Consider the following 20,963-nt stretch of genomic DNA (forward strand, 5'->3'; position numbering starts at 1 on the left):
AAATCCTAGCTAATACAAAAAGCAAAAACAAAAAACAAGAAAAGGAAATAAAAAGTATACAGTCTGGGAAGAACTGTGTTTGCAGATAACATGATTATCTATGTGGAGATCTGAAAAAAATTGACCAAAAACTCTGGGAACTAATACATGATTATAATAAGATTGCAGAATACAAGGCTAACATACAAAAGTTAATTGTTTTCCATATACCAGTAATGAACAAGTAGAGTTTGAAATTAAAAACACATAAACCCTTCACATTAGCATCTCCCTCAAAATGAAATATTATACATAATTTATACATAAACCTAAAAAAAATTTAAAAGATATATATGGGTTAAACTATGAAACTCCTATGAAAGATACCAAAGAAGAATAGGGAAATATTCCATGTTCATGGATTGGAAGACTCAATATTGTCAAAATGTTAGTTCTTCCCAAATTTATCTACAATGTCAATGCATTCTCAACCAAAATCCCAGCAAGTTATTTTGTGGATATCGATGAATGGATTTTAAAGTTTATTTGTAGAGGCAAAAGACTCAGAATAACCAACTCAATTTTGAAGAACAAAGTATAGGACTGATTCTACCTGACTTCAATACTTACCATATAAATCTACAGTAATTAAGACTATATGGTATTGGTGAAAACAGACAAATAGATCAATAGAGAAGAATAGAGAATCAAGAAATAGATCCACATGAATACAGTCAACTGATCTTAGACAAAAGAGCAAAAGGAATAAAATGGAGAAAAGACAGTCTTTTCAACAAATGATGAGTGATAGAACAACTGGATATTCACATGCAAAAAAAAAGAGTCTTGACACAGACCTTACTTATACCTTTCACAAAAATCAACTCAAAATGGATCACAGACCTAAATATAAAACATGAAACTAAAAAGCTTCTAGATGATAAGAGAAAACTTAGATGATCTTGGTTATAACAATGTCCTCTTTTTTTTAAGATTTTATTTGTAAGTAATCTCTGTACCCAATGTGGGGCTCAAACTCACAATCCCTAGATCAAGAATTGCCTGCTCCACTGACTGAGACACCTGGGTGCCCTGACAATGTCTTTTTAGATACAACAGCCAAAGCACAAATCATGAAAGAAAATACTGATAAACTGGACTTCATTAAAATTAAAAACTTCTGCACTGCAAAAGACAATGTCAAGAAATGAGAAGACAAGCCACAGACTTAGAGAAAATACCTGCAAAACTCACATCTAATAAAGGACTGTTATCCAAAATATACAAAGAACTCTTAAAACTCAGCAACAAGAAAACAAACAACACAATTTTAAAATGGGCAAAATACCTAAATAGACACCTTGCCAAAGAAGATACACAGATGACAAAGTAAGCCCATGAAAGGATATTTAGCATGATATGTCATTATGGAACTGCAAATTTAAAACATGATGAGATAACATCACACACCTATCAGAATGGCCATAATCCAAAACATGGACAATACCAAATGCTGGCAAGGATGTGAAGCAACAGGAACTCTTGTTGAGTGGGAATGCATCCATTTTGGAAGACAGTTTAACAGTTTCTTCCAAAATTAAACACTCTTCCCATATGATTCAGCATTTCTGCTCCTTGGTATTTACCCAAAGGAGCTGAAAACTTAGGTCCACACAAAAACCTGTAGTGGACATTTAAAGCACTTTTATTTTATTATTTAATTGCCAAAACTTGGAAACAAGATTCCCTTCAGTAGGTGAATAAAAAAACTGTGGTACGTTCAGACAATGGAATGTTATTTGACACTAAAAAGAAATGAGCTATTAAGATAGGGAGGTGCCTCAATTGCATGCTATTAAGCGCAAGAAGCCAATGTGAAAGGCTACATACTATATGTTCCCAACCATGTGACACACATTCTGAAAAAAAGGAGAATTATGAAGGCAGTAAAAAGATCAATGATTGCCGGGGGCTGGGTTGGGGAGAGCAGAGAGGATTTTTAGGACAGTGAAACTATTCTACATGATACTATAATATACTATAATATATGTCATTGTACATTTGTTCAAATCCACTGAATGTACAATATTAAGTTGAACCTTAATTTAACTACAGACTTTGGGTGATAATGATGTGTCTATCAATGAATGTAACAAATGTACTACTCTAGTGAGGACGTTGATAGTGGGGGCACGTGTAGGGGCAGGAGGTATGTGAGAACTCCTGGTACTTTCCACAATTTTGCTCTGAACCTTAACTGTATATATATTTTAAGTCTCTTTTTTAAAAGTACATTGAGCCCACTGCCTTGACGGTAATGGTATTCTTCAGATTTATTTGTCTGACCCACTAGATGGAGGAGGATGCTGGGGAATATCCACAGTGTACCTTCTAATGCACATACTCATAATAGGCATAAATAATATATAAACCATTATTTATTCATTGTGAAGATAGCTCCTAAGCACCTACTGCCAGATACCATTCCTAAGGATACAGCTGTGAACAAGATAGGCATAGTCACTAAGTGGGGGAGAAAGTCAAGAAATAAGCAAGATAAATTTTAAAAAGTAATTTCCAGTGGTAGAAAGTACCATGAAGAAAGGAAAACTAATGGTAATTTCCTAAGCACTTAATTATTTGCCAGCCACTATACTAAGAACTTTATAACGGGACGCCTGGGTAGCTCAGTGGTTTAGTGCCTGCCAAAGGCAGGCACTTTGGCCCAGGGTGTGATCCTGGAGTCCGGGGATCGAGTCCCATGTTGGGCTCCCTGCATGGAACCTGCTTCTCCTTCTGCCTGTGTCTCTGCCTCTCTCTCTCTCAAATAAATAAATAAATAAAATCTTTTTCCCCCTTCCCTAAATAAAATCTTAAAAAAAAGAACTTTATATCTTCAAGTTTAAACCTCATAATAACTCTATAAATATTAGGATTATTTTTCATTCACATGTTAAAGATATGGAAATTGAAGCTAGTAAGATAAAGTAATTGAAGCTAGTAAGATAAAGTAACTTGCCCAATGTTGTGGAGCAAGTAAGAAGTGCAAAACTGGAATCAAATTCATTTTCTCACTGCTGAGCCATGCTCTAAACTATTACACTCTACGCCTCACACAAGAATCGCATGACTAATAGAAAGACAGGAAAACTGCTTTTCCCATAAATATCCTAAAACTCTGAAAGGAAATGGAAACATATTTGGCACTTCTGACAAAGTCTATGGAAATAAACAAACTGTTTTCAAGCGTTATATTTTTTATTTTAATTCCAGTATAGTTAAAATACAGTATTACATTAGTTTCACATGTACAATATAGTGATTCAACCCTTCCATACAATACCCAGTGCTCATCACAGGTGCACGCCTTCATCCCATGACCTATATAACCCATCCCTCCAGCCCTACTCCTCTGGCAACCATGAGTTTGTTCTCTACAATTAAGTCTGTTTCTTGATTTGTCTTTCTCATTTTTTCCCTTTGTTTGTTCTTAAATTTCACATATGAGTGAAATCATTTGGTGTTTGTCTTTCTCTGACTGACTTATTTTGTCAGGCTTTACATTTGATTGACTTTTCTCTGCGCTGTGGGGGGAACTGGCTGCATTCAGCAAGGTCAGCTTCATTCTTGCTGGTTATTGGCACAGCATATTTTACATATGAAGGTGTTACTACTCCGGGTATCAAAGTATGGGCTTAAGATTACTGTCTCCATAGTGATTATGTATTTGCTAAATTTTCCCAAGTTTTCTCATTTACTATATCCTCCAAGAAGAGTCCTCTTTGGGAAATAGCAGATTCAGGCCAGTGGATTTGCCCTGAGCACATCAAAAAGAAACACTTTAGACACACAAACCCAATAGTAACCTTGATGGTCCATGACCTATTTAATCACCCTAACTCACTGGCCAACATGTAGTTTTGGTTGGGTAACATCCACCCCCTAAATTCTCTCTTGATTGTCTCTGTCATAGAATCTAGTTCTTATGTCCCAAGGATTGTACAAATTTTGATCATATACATTTGTTTGTATGATGATTTAATGTTACTGTCCCCCGGCTACCCATTAAGTATGAAGAGTACAGGAGTCATGACCAGTTTGTCCACTATTATATGCACAGCACCTTGTACAGAACACTATGTGATATATATTAAACATCTGGTAACTATCATTTGAATAAATGAACAAATAGGAACACCGATGTCCATGTGAATTGCTCACAATTATGTGAAGAGAGCAATGTAGTTTCCAAGGAAAATCAAGTGAGCATACCTGAAGGGGATCCCATCATCCCCTCCCTTGAAATGGCATTAATAAATCATGGGAAGTGATATGGTATACTTGGAAAGCGATTTCAACTCAGAGGTAGGTTTAATTCTAGCTCTGCCACTTTCTGATTCAATGTTTCTGAGCCTCAGTTTTCTTATCTGTAAACATGCAAGTAATATAATAATAAATAAACTGAGATAAAGTCTGTGAAAATGCAGCGCCAGAAAAATACAGAAAGAAGAAACAAGTTCAAAGACCCACTGAATTAGTCTCCTCCCTGTGACCTAAAGCTAGCAAATTCAAGTCTGATTGGTCTTAAAGTATAGTGTTGATGGATGCCTTTAATCTTTATCCTTTCCAAAAGTCCTCCACTGGGAGAATTCACATGAAATGAAGGGGTATTTCAGATCTGCTCAGGTACAGATCTGAAATACCCCTTTCCAAACTGTGAACCAACTGCCAACATGGCGTAGCAAAAGTTTCTGGAGACACATTCACCCCTATACTGCTTGTCCTTGGCAGTCTGATTACTTCTTATATGAAAGGATCAAAGAAAGAGAGAATGATCAATAAATGGCCCAAGAGTAGCTAACATGACAGCTGTCTAAAGAAAAATCTAGGTATGCTGATCAACATTTCATGGTCCTCAGTGAGGATCACTAGTTGAGGGAGGTTTCCTCCACAGCTGAGGTTGTGTATTTTCAGTGGGACCTATATGCTATTATTTTAATGGTATGGCGCAAGAATATATGTTTAAGTGGAATGGATGTTTGAAGTTACACAAAATAAAAATCTCAAAGCATTAAAACAAACAACTAAGCCACAATTCAAAACTTTCTCTTAGGTTAAAAGGAAGTCAATGAGCCCTAGAATTAACTAAGCCATGGTGACAAGCACAGAAAACATGATTCCTGGTGAACTGCTGATAACCCCAAGCACGAGATAAAGCAAACATATGGAATTAGCCATATATGACTTCAAAATCACTGTCTATTGGTCTATTGGTCAATCAGAAAGACTCATATTAGCAAAATGAAAAAACTACAAAAGATTTTTTTCGAAGTACATAGAATTCCATATGAGAAAAGCCACATGTTAGGAAGTCTTAAGGAAAATCAAAGCTTGACTTCAAATAAGCTTTCCTCAAAAACAAAAAACAAATAAGCTTTCCTCTGGGGGTAAATAAAGACTGCAGCATCTGCCTTCAATCCATTCTTAACTGGTTAGGGATTAGCACATCCTATAATAACTTCTCAGTGTTGATTTCACAAAAGATAAGCAATCTACTATTAAGAAACAAAGAGAAATCATTTAAAAAAATGACATCAGAGACTCACAAACAACCTTACCACAATTTACTGACAAGAAAATAGTATATCAAACTTATATTCAGAGAAGGTAAGTTTGTGCAATTTAATTGCTGACCTCCCAATTACAGACATTAAAACTCCCAACAACCAATTAAAAAACCCAGTGTTCCAAAGAATCTGAATTTTGGTTAAAATTAAACGAAGATTAACATCTGGTCACAAGATCTAAGTGAAAAGGAAATGGGAGAAAAAAATATTCATGTTGAAGTTTGTACATACATGGATAAATCCAAATTTCCACAGAGGAAGCAAAATAAATGAGATTTATTTCTCTGAATGTCTACAGAACATGATAGAATCTCTTTTTACACCATCTTAAGTGGTTGTCTATTTGTTTTATGACTCTAAGCCTTATCTTTTGCAGTAAAATATTAAGTTCTCAGGGTGAATCCAGGTTTTGCAGAGTAAATGGAATTTGAAGTGTCCTAAGAAAAAGAATACAAAGTTCTAAACACAAATTATGTAGAGGGTATTGCAAGTGAATGAGTCATCCTGGAGGTTAAGGACCAACAGCTTCACAGTACATTCACCACAAGGGTGAGAACCAACCAAGTCTTTCTGTTTCACCCTAATGGTGTCTTGCAGAATACTGGTATTCTTAGGCATTCAGAGCTTGTTGATTCCACTCATTTCAGAGGCAAGCAAAGGACAGGACTACGAGGTGAAATTTAAGGCCACGCCATGGCCCATCCAAACAGGTCAAGATAAATCTTAATTCTCTTGTTCAGTTATACCTTAAATGGTAGTTTGAACTAAACTGAATTTGAATTATGAATTCATCATTTGAACTTGAATTCATGTTGACTGTGTTATTTAATAACTGTCATCCAATTAAGCTGTGAAAAATCCAAAAATGGGTATCTCCTATAATAAAACAAAGAGAAGATTTTTAAAATCATCAAATAAAAGCTGGATGTATGTGAGTCACAGACTAAACATTCTAGTTCCTGTGTGTATGTCCACTATTTATGATGAACAGCTGGAACTCATGTGCACTCCTTACTGACTGTGGACATCTGTGGCCTATTATCAGTAGAGTTACCCTATAAGTAGAAGAGGTTGCCAATTCCAAAGAAAACTTGTAGGAATTTTTGATGTGTTGACTTATTTCCCCATACGGTTGGCCAAAAGTATACTGCATATACTGTGTCCTTTATATATACATGAAATAGCAAAGAGAAAATTCATATAATTCTCCAAGTTCTATTTATAGGTGTGAGATATTATACAATGAAAGAAATTATGTACTTATACAACAGGTTCATACTTCAAGCTTAACATTTTAACTGCTGCTGTGCAAAAAAAAAAAAAAAACAAAACAAACCACACACAAAAAAAACAAAAAAAAAACAAAAAACAAAAAACAAAAAAACAGAACTTCCTATCTATGATGAAGTCCAGACTTATCATGCTCAGATTAATGTATGATAGAGGACAGAAAGAATTTTGTGAATATGCCTGAATATAAATATATGAATAATCATCAGTCCAAATGATGTCACTCTACCTTACATCTGTGAGGAAAATACCTTAAGAAAAACCCACTTATCACTAACTTTAATCCCATTAGAATAGAACTTCATTATTAAAGGCCTTACTTAAGACTGATAGCTATGACTGCATAAAAAATTGTTTTAAATGTCTTCATGAAAATATTAATAAACAACTTTTATTATTTTAAAATACTTATTTATTTATTTATTTGGGGGAGAGAGAGCATCCAAGAGAGCTCAGGAGAGATGGGCAGAGGACAGAAAAACGTAAGCAGACTCTGAGAACCAGGAGTTCAACACCCAACTGACTGAGCCACCCAGATGACCTTTTAATAAACAACTTATAAAACCAAGGGGCAGAGGCACCTGGGTGGCTCAGTCAGTTAAGCGTCTGCCTTCAGCTCAGGTCATGATGTCAGGGTCCTGGGATCCAGCCCTGCATTGGGTTCCCTTGCTCAGTGGGGAGTCTGCTTTCCCTCTCCCCAGCCCCCTCTTGTGCTCTCTCTTTCTCTCAAATAAAATCTTTTAAGATTTTATAACTAACTAAATAAAATAAAACAAAAAGGGGCAAATTTCCAAGGGACAAATTAGGAAAGATATTTCTAACATATGATAGGCAAAAAACTAATTTCATAATGTTTAAGAGTTATAATGAGATGATCAAAAATTAGATGACAACAGTCCAAAATAAAAGTAAGAAAAGGATATGAACAGACATAAATGGAAAACACAAATGCCCAGTAAGTGCTTTAAAGATGCTAAACTGGGGATCCCTGGGTGGCGCAGCGGTTTGGCGCCTGCCTTTGGCCCAGGGCGTGATCCTGGAGGCCCAGGATCGAATCCCACATCGGGCTCCCGGTGCATGGAGCCTGCTTCTCCCTCTGCCTATGTCTCTGCGCCTCTCTCTCTCTGTGACTATCATAAATAAATAAAAAAAAATAAAGATGCTAAACTTAACTCACAAATATAAGAAACACAAACTTAAAAACAATGAGCTTTCAATGGACAGATCATGACAGAGATCCATATTTGACAAGGATGTGGGGAAAGCGCAGGAACAGGGAACTCTCATTCTTTGTGGACAGGAGTGTGGTTCATACATTTTTCTGGAGGGTGATTTACAAACAAACAAATGAAATGTGAAACCTTTCACATTTTAAAATGTTTACGTATTTTGCCCCATCAATCATCCTTTGATAATATGATAATAAAATTATCCTATAAAGAAATGGATGATAGAAATGTCATATATAATGAAATTATCCTATAGAACTCTCAAGGATATATATATTCAAAGACACTCTTTGCAGCATTGTTTAAAAATTTTGAAAACAAAAAACTAGAGAAAGTAACTGTCCATCCATAGAATAATCTATTCAATAAATACTATAAAGCCACTAAAAAAACCATGGTAAATCCATCTCTATGTGATTTTCAAATAACAATGCCTTACATTTCTTGAGCTTTCAATATGCCAGCCACTGTTTTAAACCTTTTGCCTATGTTAATTCTCTTATGGAATAAAAAGTCTCCAAGACAAGGGTGCCTGGATGGCTCAATCATTTAAATCTCGGACTCTTGGTTTTGGCTCAGGCCATGATCTCAGGGTTATAAGATGGAGTCCTAGTGTAGGGATCCAGGCTCAGCAGGGAGTCTGCCTAAGATCCTCTCCCTCCACCCTGCCCCTCCCCTGACTCATTTTCTCTCATTCAAATAATAAATAAATCTTTTTTAAAAAGAAATCTTTAAGACAGATAAGTAAAAAAACAAAGTTGTGGGACAGCTTTTATATCATATAAATATATATATAATTTTTAACAACTATCATATATAAACAAACATATATTTACATATAAATATGTATTTATGTGTGTATGTATATATGCCCAGGAAAATTGAGGAATACAAAAGGAATGATCTATAGTGATTACCTATGAGGAGTGGAACTTGAGGGAAAAAATATTTACTTTCTATAATTTTTTGAATTGAACTTTTCACTATATATATATACACACACACACACACACATATATATAGTATATATATACACATATATACATATATAGTGATTACTATATATACAAATATATAGTAGATTACTTCTTTTTAAAAAAAGATTTTATTTATTTATTTGAGAGAGACAGATAACAACAGAGAGCAGGAGCTGGGGGAGTAGCAGACGGAGAGGAAGAAGCAGACTCCCCACTGAGCAGGGAGCCCGACATGAGACTCGATCCCAGGGCCCTGAGATCATAACCTGAGCTGAAGGCAGATGCTTAACCAATGAGGCACTCAGGTGCCCCTATTACTTCTATTTTTAAAATGTTAATACATGTTATCTGCCTAATTAGATTATGGTCTGTTTAATTTTTTTCTACTTCTAGTTTTTTAAAAAAACTAATAAAAGATATTTGGGAAAACATAGAAATATGAGTAAACATGAATGTTTCTTTTTAGACTCTTCTATGAGCACATGAGCATATAATACTTTCAAAATTTTTAAAAACCTAGTTAGAAGTCAGCATTCAACTACTCCAACAAAAACATCCTATCTCATTTCCTTTCTTACGCAGGAAACCCCAGAATATAAGGATTTAGATGAGAACTCTCATGTCTCTAAAACAATTGTTTGACTGATGGCTTTCTTCCTCCCAATATTTAGTCAATTTAATAATTTATTAAAAGGTCAAGTTTAATTATAAATAAAGCAAAACTAAGGGAGAAAACAGAATTATCAATGTGTGACTTGTAATATATACTGCTCTGTTGTAGGTAACATGTAACCTAACAACTTAAACCAGGGATAATACTTATGTGCATATCCTTAAAGCAGTCAATGCACAGTGATTGTTAATATTATCGTCCTCATTATTGAAGCTACCATCCCTTAGCTTCTTCCTATAGGTCTAATAGTGAACTCCACACATCACATATATTAGCATATTTAATTCTCCCAGCAACCCAATAAGAGTCCTGGTTACTGATGATTTACTAGAATAATATAAAATTATGAAAATGTGGAGAAAATTTTAGGGTAGCAAACAGTAACTGAACTCTACACACAACAAAGTCTAGGTTTATAAAATATACTCCTAAATATTTTATAGATTTTTTATAAGGGATTTCTACCAGAAATAAACCATAAAATCACTCCTGAAGAGCCCTTGTACCCCAGTTCCCAAAGTTGTTCCAATTAATCCTTTCTCACACATCCCACTCGGCATACCATGTGCAGGTGAATCCAAAATCATGCCTTCCCTCTGCAAAAAGCCTTTCTAGGCTTCTATCATCTCTCAAACTCTGTTAGGTTCTTACCTGTCCAGCAGCAGTTCTAGCACTTCTTTAGTAGAGGCAAAGCCTCTGTATGTTGACAGGAAGATGCTGATATAGGTAAAGTCATTGTCCCCAAAAGCCGTCAGCAGGTTCTCCACAAGCTTCTCCAAGGTGCCAGCTTTTATGGTCCTGATCTTACAGGTTTCATATTGACTGACTGTATGTCCCGGAGGCAGCTGGTCCCCTTCAACCTGTACAATAAATCCATGGTTATGATCAGGCGAAATGACTCCCCAGCATAAAACCGCAAATGCTCAAGTAGACTTACACTCAGCCGGTCATGTTTTCCCCCCTCTGCTTTCATGTCCCTACGAGCCACGTGAGGCAATTCTCTCCTGTGAGTGGAACAGTGAGGTGATTGTGGTGTGTGTGTGTGTGTGTGTTGCTTTTTACTTCATCATGGTTACACTTGTTTCTATGTAAGTCCCTGGTTGCCAGCCTAAATAGGCCATGGATGTTTTCTGCAACCCCAGGGTCAAGCTCAGCAAAAGTTAATCAGTCATTCCCTTTGGATTGTTCCATGGTAAGTTGTCAAACTCATTCTTTTTCTTTATTTTATTTTATTTTATTTATTTTTATTTACTCGAGAGACACACAGAGAGAGGCAGAAACATAGGCAGAAGGAGAAGCAGGCTCCCTGTGGGGAGCCTGAAGCAGTACTTGATCCCAGGACCCTGGGATCAGGACCTGAGCCAAAGGCAGAGGCTCAACCACTGAGCCACCCAGGTGCCCCCAAATTCATTCTTAAAGGCAGCTCCTACACTGGTGTGCTGGAGCTGACTCATACTGGCTTTGAGGAGGTGACTGCTGAGTTTTAGGATTTGTGTGAACCAACTGACACTATTTTGCTAGGCTAAAAGACCAGCCTTGGTAGGAGTGTGATCTCCATGGAAATCTGTGGAGATCTGACCATGGTCTGATGTTCTTCGGTCTGCAAAAAGCAAAGGCCTTCCTGATTCAATATGGTCAACAATCAACAGAACTGCCCAAGAAGTGGCTGGACCAAGCGGCCCAGGGCTACTCTCTGGGGAGAAATGGAAAGGGTGGATGGGCATATGACCCCTGCCTCCTACAGCCAAGCGATGAACAAGAAAAACATATGTTCGTGACAAGTAGCAATCACATGAGAATGAAACTGCAAATAGTATTGGCAGGTATAATTGCACCTTGGTAGACATAAAACACAACTGATTATTGATAAGATATGCAAAGCTTAAAATTGAGTATGAGGGGAGAGAAGAACTAAATTGAAGAAAAAGAGGAACGTGCCTTATATCCTGCAATAAATCTATGCCTAACAAATTACACAGAGAGGTGATTTTCAGCCTAAATCGTCCTACACAGGCACGAAGATGTCCTACCAAGAGGATCATTTTCTAAAGCAAACAATCATTGTCAGTAATGCAAACAATTGCCAGGCAGTTTTTCTCAGTTTTAAGTTTGAATTGTTGCATACCAGACTTTCCAAAATTGAAAAAAACAGATATGTGAAAATTAAGGAAGGGGAGCAAAGAAGAAAGAACCAGATCTCTCAATGATGACACTGTGCTCACTAAATACCTGTTCTCTTTTTCTTCACCTGGTCTGTCAGATGTTAAAGCCCTGGAAGGAAGTTAGCTGGTGAGATTGCTTCTAGGAAGACCAAAGTGGTGGCAATCACTTTTAGGAGAAGGTGAGAGTAACTTACTGTCATTATGTCTAAATGCTAACAGGAATTAATAGTATGACTGCATCTTCCATGGCCGATTTTCTTTCTTTCCTTCTCGAAGGATACTTTTATTTTATTAAGGAGCAGGATCTGGTTCAGGCAAAATACCAAACATTTCTGTAGGCCTCTTCGGCCTGTTGACTCATATCATGGCCTAATAACCATCCGTTATCACTCTATATGTAGTTTTTAAAACAGGCCTAATAGGATCCATCTGTCCTCCCAGCAGTGTCAACTCATTTTAAGCAGAAACAATAAATGAAAAGGATATATGGTTTCAAAGTCTAATTACTTTTTTTTTTTTTTTTTTTTTTTTTACTAGTTAGTACAGTGTCGCCCTACATGGGTGCTATAAAACACTAGTTCTAAAACAAAAGGTCCTGTGGTCAAGTCTGGGAACTACAGAGTAAGACAAAGTCAAATACATTTCTTTATTCTAGAATTTGCCTTTAACACGCTCACATGATCCTTCCAAATGGACTTCCCTTTAATCTCATGGCATCTTGCAGACCACCAGAATGAACATACTTTGGAAAACGTAAACTTACTAAGTCACTGTGATGCATTTAAACCATATTTCCGTTTTTGCCACTTTTCACTTAAAAAAATCATAAAATACAATGTTAATTTTTATCTTCTAACATCTGTATCCCTTTGACCTCTTTCTCAATACCAAAATGTAGGGATGTTTTCTATGTTTTACTTTGTTACTTCAACGATCTGGTTCCCAAAAAATGATCAGCCTCATACTATTAAAAAGTAGTTTAAAAAAACATGCTTCAATGTCAAATGTTAACAACAACAATGAAGGGAATGGCTTCTCGTTCTCGAGGGATATTCAAGCTCTAATTCTAATTCCTTACCTTGTGACAATGTTCCCTTACCAAACAATTTCGTAATTTGAGGACTCTTACTTTATTCACAATGCAAATTCCACTTTAAATCTTTTCTTATTGAAAGTAAAAACTACTTAAAAGACCTAATTTTTCTCTGAGCCCTGATGTAGCCAAAAATTCAAACACAGAGAAAAATACTTGTCAAAGGACCTGATGAAGGGGGTCCCCTTTCCTGCCAGAAAGCAGATTTGGCAGGAAGCCACGACTCTCCCTTGGGAATGGAGTCCTGCTACTCATTAACCCAGTCGCTTCCTTCGGTCCTCCTTTTCCTCTGGAAAACAAGAAATCTCAAGATGCGTGGCTGATCCCCATAGCTCCCTGTGATGGTTTCTACTCCTCAGTGTTTGCATCTGTACATCAGGAAGAACCACGTTTGAGCTAATGGAAGCTAATAAAATACTTGCACTATGTAGATTTTTAAAATTATTCTCTAGGTGCAATGAGTCAGCATGAATGACAATATAAAACGAAGTGTGGGAATTGGTTGGTGCCTATAGTCGTTCTCACAAAAGTTAACAATGCACGTTAAGGTGTCGAGAGTACTTGCTCCATGTCATCTTCACATTTGCTAAGCACCCACTATGGACTTGCTAGAGCTGGGGGTAGATGAGTTCTAATTTACAAACACTCAAATAGGGTACTTTTTTTGTGAAAAAACAAAAACAAAAAACAAAACTACTGAAAATTTTGAAACTATCTGCTTATTCCTGGAAGTACTTTGAATGAAGACCATACAAAAGTGAAACGGAAAATTAACTGTGCCGTAGGGGCACACGGGAGAAGCTGAGTTTTTAGTTTAATTTTTGCAGCAAAATATTCAATAGCTACGGAACCCTTTAAAAGACTTTAGGATCTGTTTTTGTGTGGAATATCTCACTACCTTTGAATTTTAGTTTAAAAGAAAAGTGGGGGAGGGCCTTGGCAGACAAGTGTTTAATAACCCAGACTCGGAGAGCAATACATGGAGGGCTGAGCCTGCCCTCTGGGTTAGCACGCTAACAGGAAACAGCTCAATCTGGATTTAATCAGAGACCATCATTTTACTGACAAGATCATGATACCGAAGCCACAAAAATGTTTCAGGATTTTCTTTTGGTGGGAGGGGGCAATCTCTCTGCCATTAGAATTCAGCATTTCCTGAGAGAACATGTCTGACTCCTATGGGGTAACTATCTAAACCTCTGCCCAACTGTCCTAACTGAGGAATTTCCATAATTGTCCATCTTGGCATGAGGGGGACAGGAGAAAAACGTGAGAGATGAAATGTGCCATATTTCAATTCTGTTTCCAGTCATGGAGGAATACTCTCTTTCACCTTCTGAAAACATAAACTGTTAACAGCTTAGGTGTTTCTAACTTGAAAAAATTTTTTTCCTTCAATCAAAATAATACTTCAGGCATCTGATACTTTAATAGTGGACACGCTAAGTAAACAACCTCATTAAACTGCAGACAGTACGAAGTCCTTCTCCAAGCCACACTCAACCTTGAGTACATCAGTTCTCAGGCATCCTAGCCTCGGCCGCAAAGTCAACAGTGAGTACTTTTCCAGTCGTAACTCTCTAACAAAATCTAAAACCCACATCCAGGATTTTATAGACTTTAAGAAGGTACACACTGCTAGCTCTGCATTCAGCCCAGAGCACCAAGGGTGCATGTTATATTCCCTTTTCAAAAAAACACACCATCCAGCAACACGAAACGCCGTGAGATGGTGCACAAATAAACTCTGATCATCTGTCTGTATTGCCCAGATATGTATGAATTAAACATCCTTGACACACATGGAAAAAATACATGTACGTAATGGCACACAGCAGAGTGGTATGGTAAGGCCAGTGCATGTGAGTATTATGAGCTACATATACATACAACATTCCGAGATGTAAGGCACAGTCTATACAAAACCCTGGGGCAAGTGATGTCAAGCTCAGTGTGAGCTTCCATGGATGTGAACTTTTTTTTTTTTTTTTGCTAGGTTAAGGTTGCCAGGATGCTCCATGACAATGGAATGTGCTCTTAAAAAACAAAAACAAAAACAAAAAACACATAAAATTTAAAAAATAATAAAATTTAAAAAAAAACAAAAAAAAACAAAAAACACTACAAAATTTTAATTTAATTTAAATTTCAATGTCAGATAAATAATGAATAATAGGACAAATTGGGGACATAAGCATGTCCTATATAGTATTTAGGACCGACTAATACTGAAACATAATTTGCTGTTTATATGAATTTCAAATTCAACCTGGCACCTTGTACCTTTATTTGGTAATTCTAAGTGCATACAAATAGTACAGGCTTAGATCTCTCTTTTATTTACTCAGTCATACATGAACTAACAGTACTATGTGCCAGGTGCTGTGCATGGTAGTAGGGATATAAAGGTAAATAGCATGCAGTTCTGACACTCAGGTTGCTGGGTTTAGTGGATGAAACAGACACAAAGAAACCATTATGATGCAAAGTGAATTTTTTTAAAAAAAGGAGCAGAGATAGATAAGCAGATACCATGGAAGAACCAGGAGGGACCCAGCATAGAGGTGGCATCGGAAAAGACATCCTAAGTAGGGGATGCTTGCAGTGGATTTAAAGTTATGAGTAGGAGTTAACAACGTTGGGGAAGATGTAGCAGAGACACCATCAAAAAGGCATTAAGAAAAGAGGTGTTGGGATGCCTGGGTGGCTCAGCAGTTGAGCGTCTGCCTTTGGTTCAGGGTGTAATCCCGGAGTTCCAGGATCGAGTCCTGCATGGAGCCCGCTTCTCCCTCTGCCTGTGTCTCTGCCTCTCTCTCTCTGTCTCTCATGAATAAATAAATACAATCTTAAAAAAAGAAAGAAAGAAAGGAGGTGTGATGGAGGAGGGGTGGGGTGCAGGGATGATCATACAGTGGTTACAGGAGCAATATAACAAAAGGAATGGACTGCTTGGCCTGCTCACGGAGGATGCTGGTCAAATCTTAAAAAGGTGAGACTCCATTTCCTATAGTTTTAAGCATGGTAAGAGAAATTGCAGTGTAGAGGACAGATCTGATGGGAAGTTTTAAAGTGGAGAAAGTCAGTAAGAAAGTTGTTGATATTCCAGGTAAGCAACTGTAAGGGCCTTAACTTGTGTAACGATGACAGGGATAGTGAACGTGGTAGGGGGAGAGGTTACTCAGGAATAGTTAAGACTTGGTGAAGAGTTGGATGCAGAGGATGAAGATGAGGGAAAAGAATCAGGAACATTTACCTGATTTCTAGTGTGGATGACTGGAATGATAATAGTGCCAGTCAAATGAAAAAAGTTGAGGAAGTGAAGCCAGATTTTTTGTGGGACAGAGCTACTGAATTCCACCTTAGAAATGTAGAACTTGGGGTGCCTGGGTGGCTCAGGTGGTTAAGCATCTGCCTTTGGCTCAGGTCATGATCTCAGGGTCCTGGGATCAAGTGCCGAGTTGGACTCCCTGCTCAGTGGGGAGTCTGCTTCACCTCCCTCTTCCTCTCCCCTTTTTCATGCATGCCCACTCTCTCTCTCTCTCTGTCCGTTTCAAATGTATAAATAAAATCTTAAAAAAAAGAAACGTCATTATCTTTGGGATTTTCCAATATTACAGGCCAACAGGCAGTTAGAATCTAAAAGCAGGGGACAGGGTATGTCAATTAAAATGGCTTCACTGTCCCAGGCAGACTGTGTGGAGCAGTAGGAATAGAGGACTGAGGATAGCATCTGGAAGAAGACCAAAATTCAGAAGGTTCCAGGAGCAGAGATGTCACACACTAGAAGAAGCACCTGCGCACAAGGCAAATATATACATCGCCTGATCTCTGGTAACATTTCTGGGGAGAGAACTCTGAAGAAATCATCACTGCCAGATTTATACACATGCCGACATAACCTTCCATCTAATTCTGCAAACATACAAGGGCTAGCCAGTGGTGTACCCTGCTTGCAAGAGCGAATTGTGCACACTCCTTCTCAAATCTATGTTCAATGACATCACTTTGGTATTGTGAATTCAGTCCTTAATGGAAATATTTACACCACAGAAATTGGCAAACTGGGGACAGATCAGGGCATTTGTTCTGGAGAGCTGACTTATCAGCACGCCACTGCCCAGGAATCCCCCTCCAATGATGTCAATGGTAAATGCAGGAGAGACCTTCATACTGGTTGAACACTTTTGTCTACCTGTGTCCACTCCAGTTAAGGCATTTGTGTTGTCACTGTGATCTCTGACCTCAGGGAAGATAGAAATTCTGCCTCTGAACTGAGAAAAAAGTAGATACGTGAAGGAAGAAGAGATAGGAGTGTGTCCATGACAAATGAATGTGCTCTAAAAAAAATTACAAGATTCCCAGAGGTTGACTTTACATGATAAGATGTGGTCAGGTTTCTATGATGAGTACTTTTGATCCTGGGGGGGTAGGGGGGCACTAAGAAAGCTATAATAACAAACAAAGGCCATTGTTTTAGCACACAGAAATCCCAGCTCCCTCCACCATCCTGTCTCAGCAGGGCTCCTTAGATCACCACTTCCGAGTCCAGGAACTCTCCTGGGGGAACAGGAAGTTGTGTTTTCCATCTCCTAAAAACAGTAGTCATCCTGGTTTGTGGCTCTGCTCAGTCCAATGTTAACCCATGACAGACATCATCTTCCCTGACACAAACCCCTATTTCTGATATTCTGGTCCTCTTGGAAGGGTTCCCAAGTGTTTATACAGGCAGATTCAAAAATTAAATGGATGTCAGGAAGTTTGCTATATTTGCTACATTTTCCAAAAAGATAATTTCACCTTTATATGCTACTTCTATGCTTAAAATTCAGAATGCTAATGATTAAGATACTATGAATTAACCTGGGCTCCAGCCTCATTTCTGAGGCCAAGTTACTATGGAGCCTAGGATAATAACTTAAGGCCTCAATGTCTTGCCCATCTACGTTATAAAATCTAGAAATCACATGTTATTTTGAGAAGTTCAAGGATTTAGGGCTGCATGAGGGGAGGGAAGTCTGAACTAAGATAGTCTGCTGCATTTACCAAATCATATCACAAATCATCAGATGGTTTAGTATCCAGAATAAACTTGCAAAATGTCTAACTCCATCCTTGCTTGTCCAGAGCCTCAAATGCCCAAGGTCATTGTATCCTGAGGTCACAGGTTAACAGGTGCCAGGCTTTCTGGAAATAATTCTGTTTTTGTGTGGCCCAGCAACCACCGTCTGGAAAGGTCAGTAGGGGGTAGTGAGCTTCCCTGTGACCTAATATTCTCTGTGAATGAAGCCTGCTATGAATGGAAAAGCTTCCCCACAGCCCAGAAGCTTTCCCAGCTCTCTCCTCCCTGCCCCATTAATATCACAGACAGTTCCATGGGGCTTTATCTCCTTCTCAGACTTAAAGGGCTCCTTCTTCACCAATCTTTGGAGAGTGAGGGGAGGGGGTGGATGGCAGGGGGTGGCAAATGCCTGATGTTTCCAAACACAGTCCTCAGTTTGATTCTTACTCTACATACCACATTAAGGAATCTCTTCTCCTCCCCACCTTCCTATGGGATTAGTTCAGTTCACTTAAGCAAAGTAAACATTTCATTCCCACTATAATTATCCCCTTTATAATGATAAAGCATTAAAGTCAAAGCCCCATTATCAAAATGCCAGTAAATCATTACTCCCCTGGATTTCAGAATTCAAGTAATGACTGTCTACCTTGCTTCTTTTCCCCTCCAAAACTAAATCTATAAAGTCTACGTGGACTTATAAACTTAAAGTTTAGCTTCACTGTTCCTGCAAAGCTCTGGAATACAGATCCTCTGGCAAATACTCTAGTCCTCAGTGCTGTACTTGACACAGGTTATATTCCTAGGTCATGGCTTTATAGAAATAGCTACCTACAGAGCAAGCAGGTGTCTTTCAACATATCAGGTGATCAATGTAGGGCAAGGTAGGAAGAAAAATTTAGTTTATCTTAAGAACATCTCTCTGAAAGATATACTGAAAGAAACTGGCTTTTTTTCTCAGGAGATTTTTTCCTCCTCATAATCTATAAATAGATTCTAAGAAAACCATCCTTAGGCCCTAAATGAAAAGGAAGAGAAGAGAGGGTTGATAGATATTTATTGAGTACTTATGGGTCAGATGCTCAATCTTTACAACACTCCTCCCATATAGGAATTATTCTCATTTTCCTAAAGGAACCTGAGGTTTGGAGAGGTGAGAAGTCTGGCCCAAAGTTATCCAGTCCACTAGCATAACAGACAGAGAGTCAGGATATAAAACCAACCCTGTCTTTATACATAGTGTGTTGTGTTAAGACACAAAGCAACACAGTATTGGGTATTCAATCTCCACATTTGTATCCCCAAATCTATCAGAACTCAATAGTCCAGAATCTCCATACTTGATAGGATTGTTGTAAGAATGAAAATGAGATATTAGATCTGAAGTCATGTTGAACATGACTTCAAGGACATGACTACAAGAATGACTCAGGATCCTACAGATAAAAGAAACTATTATATGTTATACTAAAATCCTCTTTTTACTTTTTCCCCCAACCCTCATTACTTTCAACAAAAGTTAGGTCTTATTGCATTAAATGCTTTGTAGTATTAGTAAGCCTCCAACCCCCTGACACTGACTGAAATCTTTAACAGCTAAGGGGGAAAAATACTGTTTTAGCGCTAAACACCCTCTCTGGAGGAAAACAAAAATTCCTCTCATTATTACAGTTTCTTAAATGAGTAAATTAAGTCTAAGAAAGACAAATCACTTCACCCAAGGGCTCAAAAGAAGCCAGGAAAACAATGTCACTAAGCTGAATGAGAAGCTACTGGATAACAACACAGCATAAGAACCCACAGGGGACATTTGTGTTCTCCTCTGATTTCCGGATTTTTAATTAATTTTCCTACCTTCTAGGTTTATAAATCTCTCTAGCCAAGAGATAATTTCCTTCTATCTTTAGAAAGAACGGAAAATGAAAGCATAGTGACAATATGATTGATTGTGGGATTTAGGCAAAGTGACAGGTATGTAAATGCTGACACTTAATAAAAATAAAGGAAAAGGACCAATAGCTCACAAAAACATAGATCCAATTTCTCCAAACAAAGAGAAACTTTTCAAGCAACAATTTTGTTCAATAGATTTAATGTGTCAAAAATATATGTAAAAAGACAGGCATGTCAGCCATAAAGAAAATATTTGTCCTCCTAATAATATGCTCATCATTCCCATGGCTCATGACCTATTCTTGATATTAAGTCAGTAAAAACAGTTTTAAAGGAACTTCCATTGTGAAAAGAACGCAAATGAGGTGCTAAGGGAATCTATAAAGGAAATAAGGGGCTATATTCTTTAAAAACCTAACAAATAGAGATTATATAATATGAATGTGAATTTTCTCACTTAATGGCATGGAAGGGATATACAGAACTTAAAACTGAGATGTATTTTATTAAATAATGCCAGGTAAATAATAGGAGCCTTACAGTGAGAATTTTAGATAAAGACCTCTTGAGTCCATGGTAAGAAAGGAGAATCAATTGTAAGGAAGAAAAGCAGGGGTCTGGGAAATCCCATGGAACTAGATTCTGCTTCTAGTTCCAGTTCAATTAATGATCAAAGGACTTGTCAGTGCCCTCTATTTATTTCAGTGGTAGGCTAGAAAAACTCTTTTTAACTTGTTGCATTTGATAGCTCCTAAATATACTTGAGTGGATTCATTCAACAAGTATTTGTTGAGTCCCTACTATGTGGCTGCTGGAAGCCAGAAGTAAAAACAGAGAACCAGACAGACAAGATGCCAATTCACACACAAAAAAATCCACCTCCTCTACAACTAAAGAAGAAAGTTACTTATGAGCCATCACTGACTGGACCTGGGCTTGCTCTAATGGAGTCCATTCCCTAGCCTCAAAGTCTTCAAGTTA

The 20,963-nt window shown here is 37.6% G+C and overlaps 1 protein-coding gene across 3 annotated transcripts in view; it reads right to left on the reverse strand.

Moving 5' to 3' along the window:
* The window catches only part of RGL1 (ral guanine nucleotide dissociation stimulator like 1), a 256,134-nt gene that overhangs the window by 74,890 nt on the left and 160,281 nt on the right, over positions 1–20,963 (reverse strand). For all 3 annotated transcript variants that reach the window (XM_055319220.1, XM_055319218.1, XM_055319219.1), the window contains one exon: positions 10,427–10,635. In XM_055319220.1, coding sequence (XP_055175195.1) covers positions 10,427–10,635 — 209 coding nt within the window. The remainder of the gene's footprint in view (positions 1–10,426; positions 10,636–20,963) is intronic.

Source organism: Nyctereutes procyonoides, unplaced genomic scaffold, assembly GCF_905146905.1.
Source record: "Nyctereutes procyonoides isolate TBG_1078 unplaced genomic scaffold, NYPRO_anot_genome, whole genome shotgun sequence".
NCBI lineage: Eukaryota > Metazoa > Chordata > Mammalia > Carnivora > Canidae > Nyctereutes > Nyctereutes procyonoides.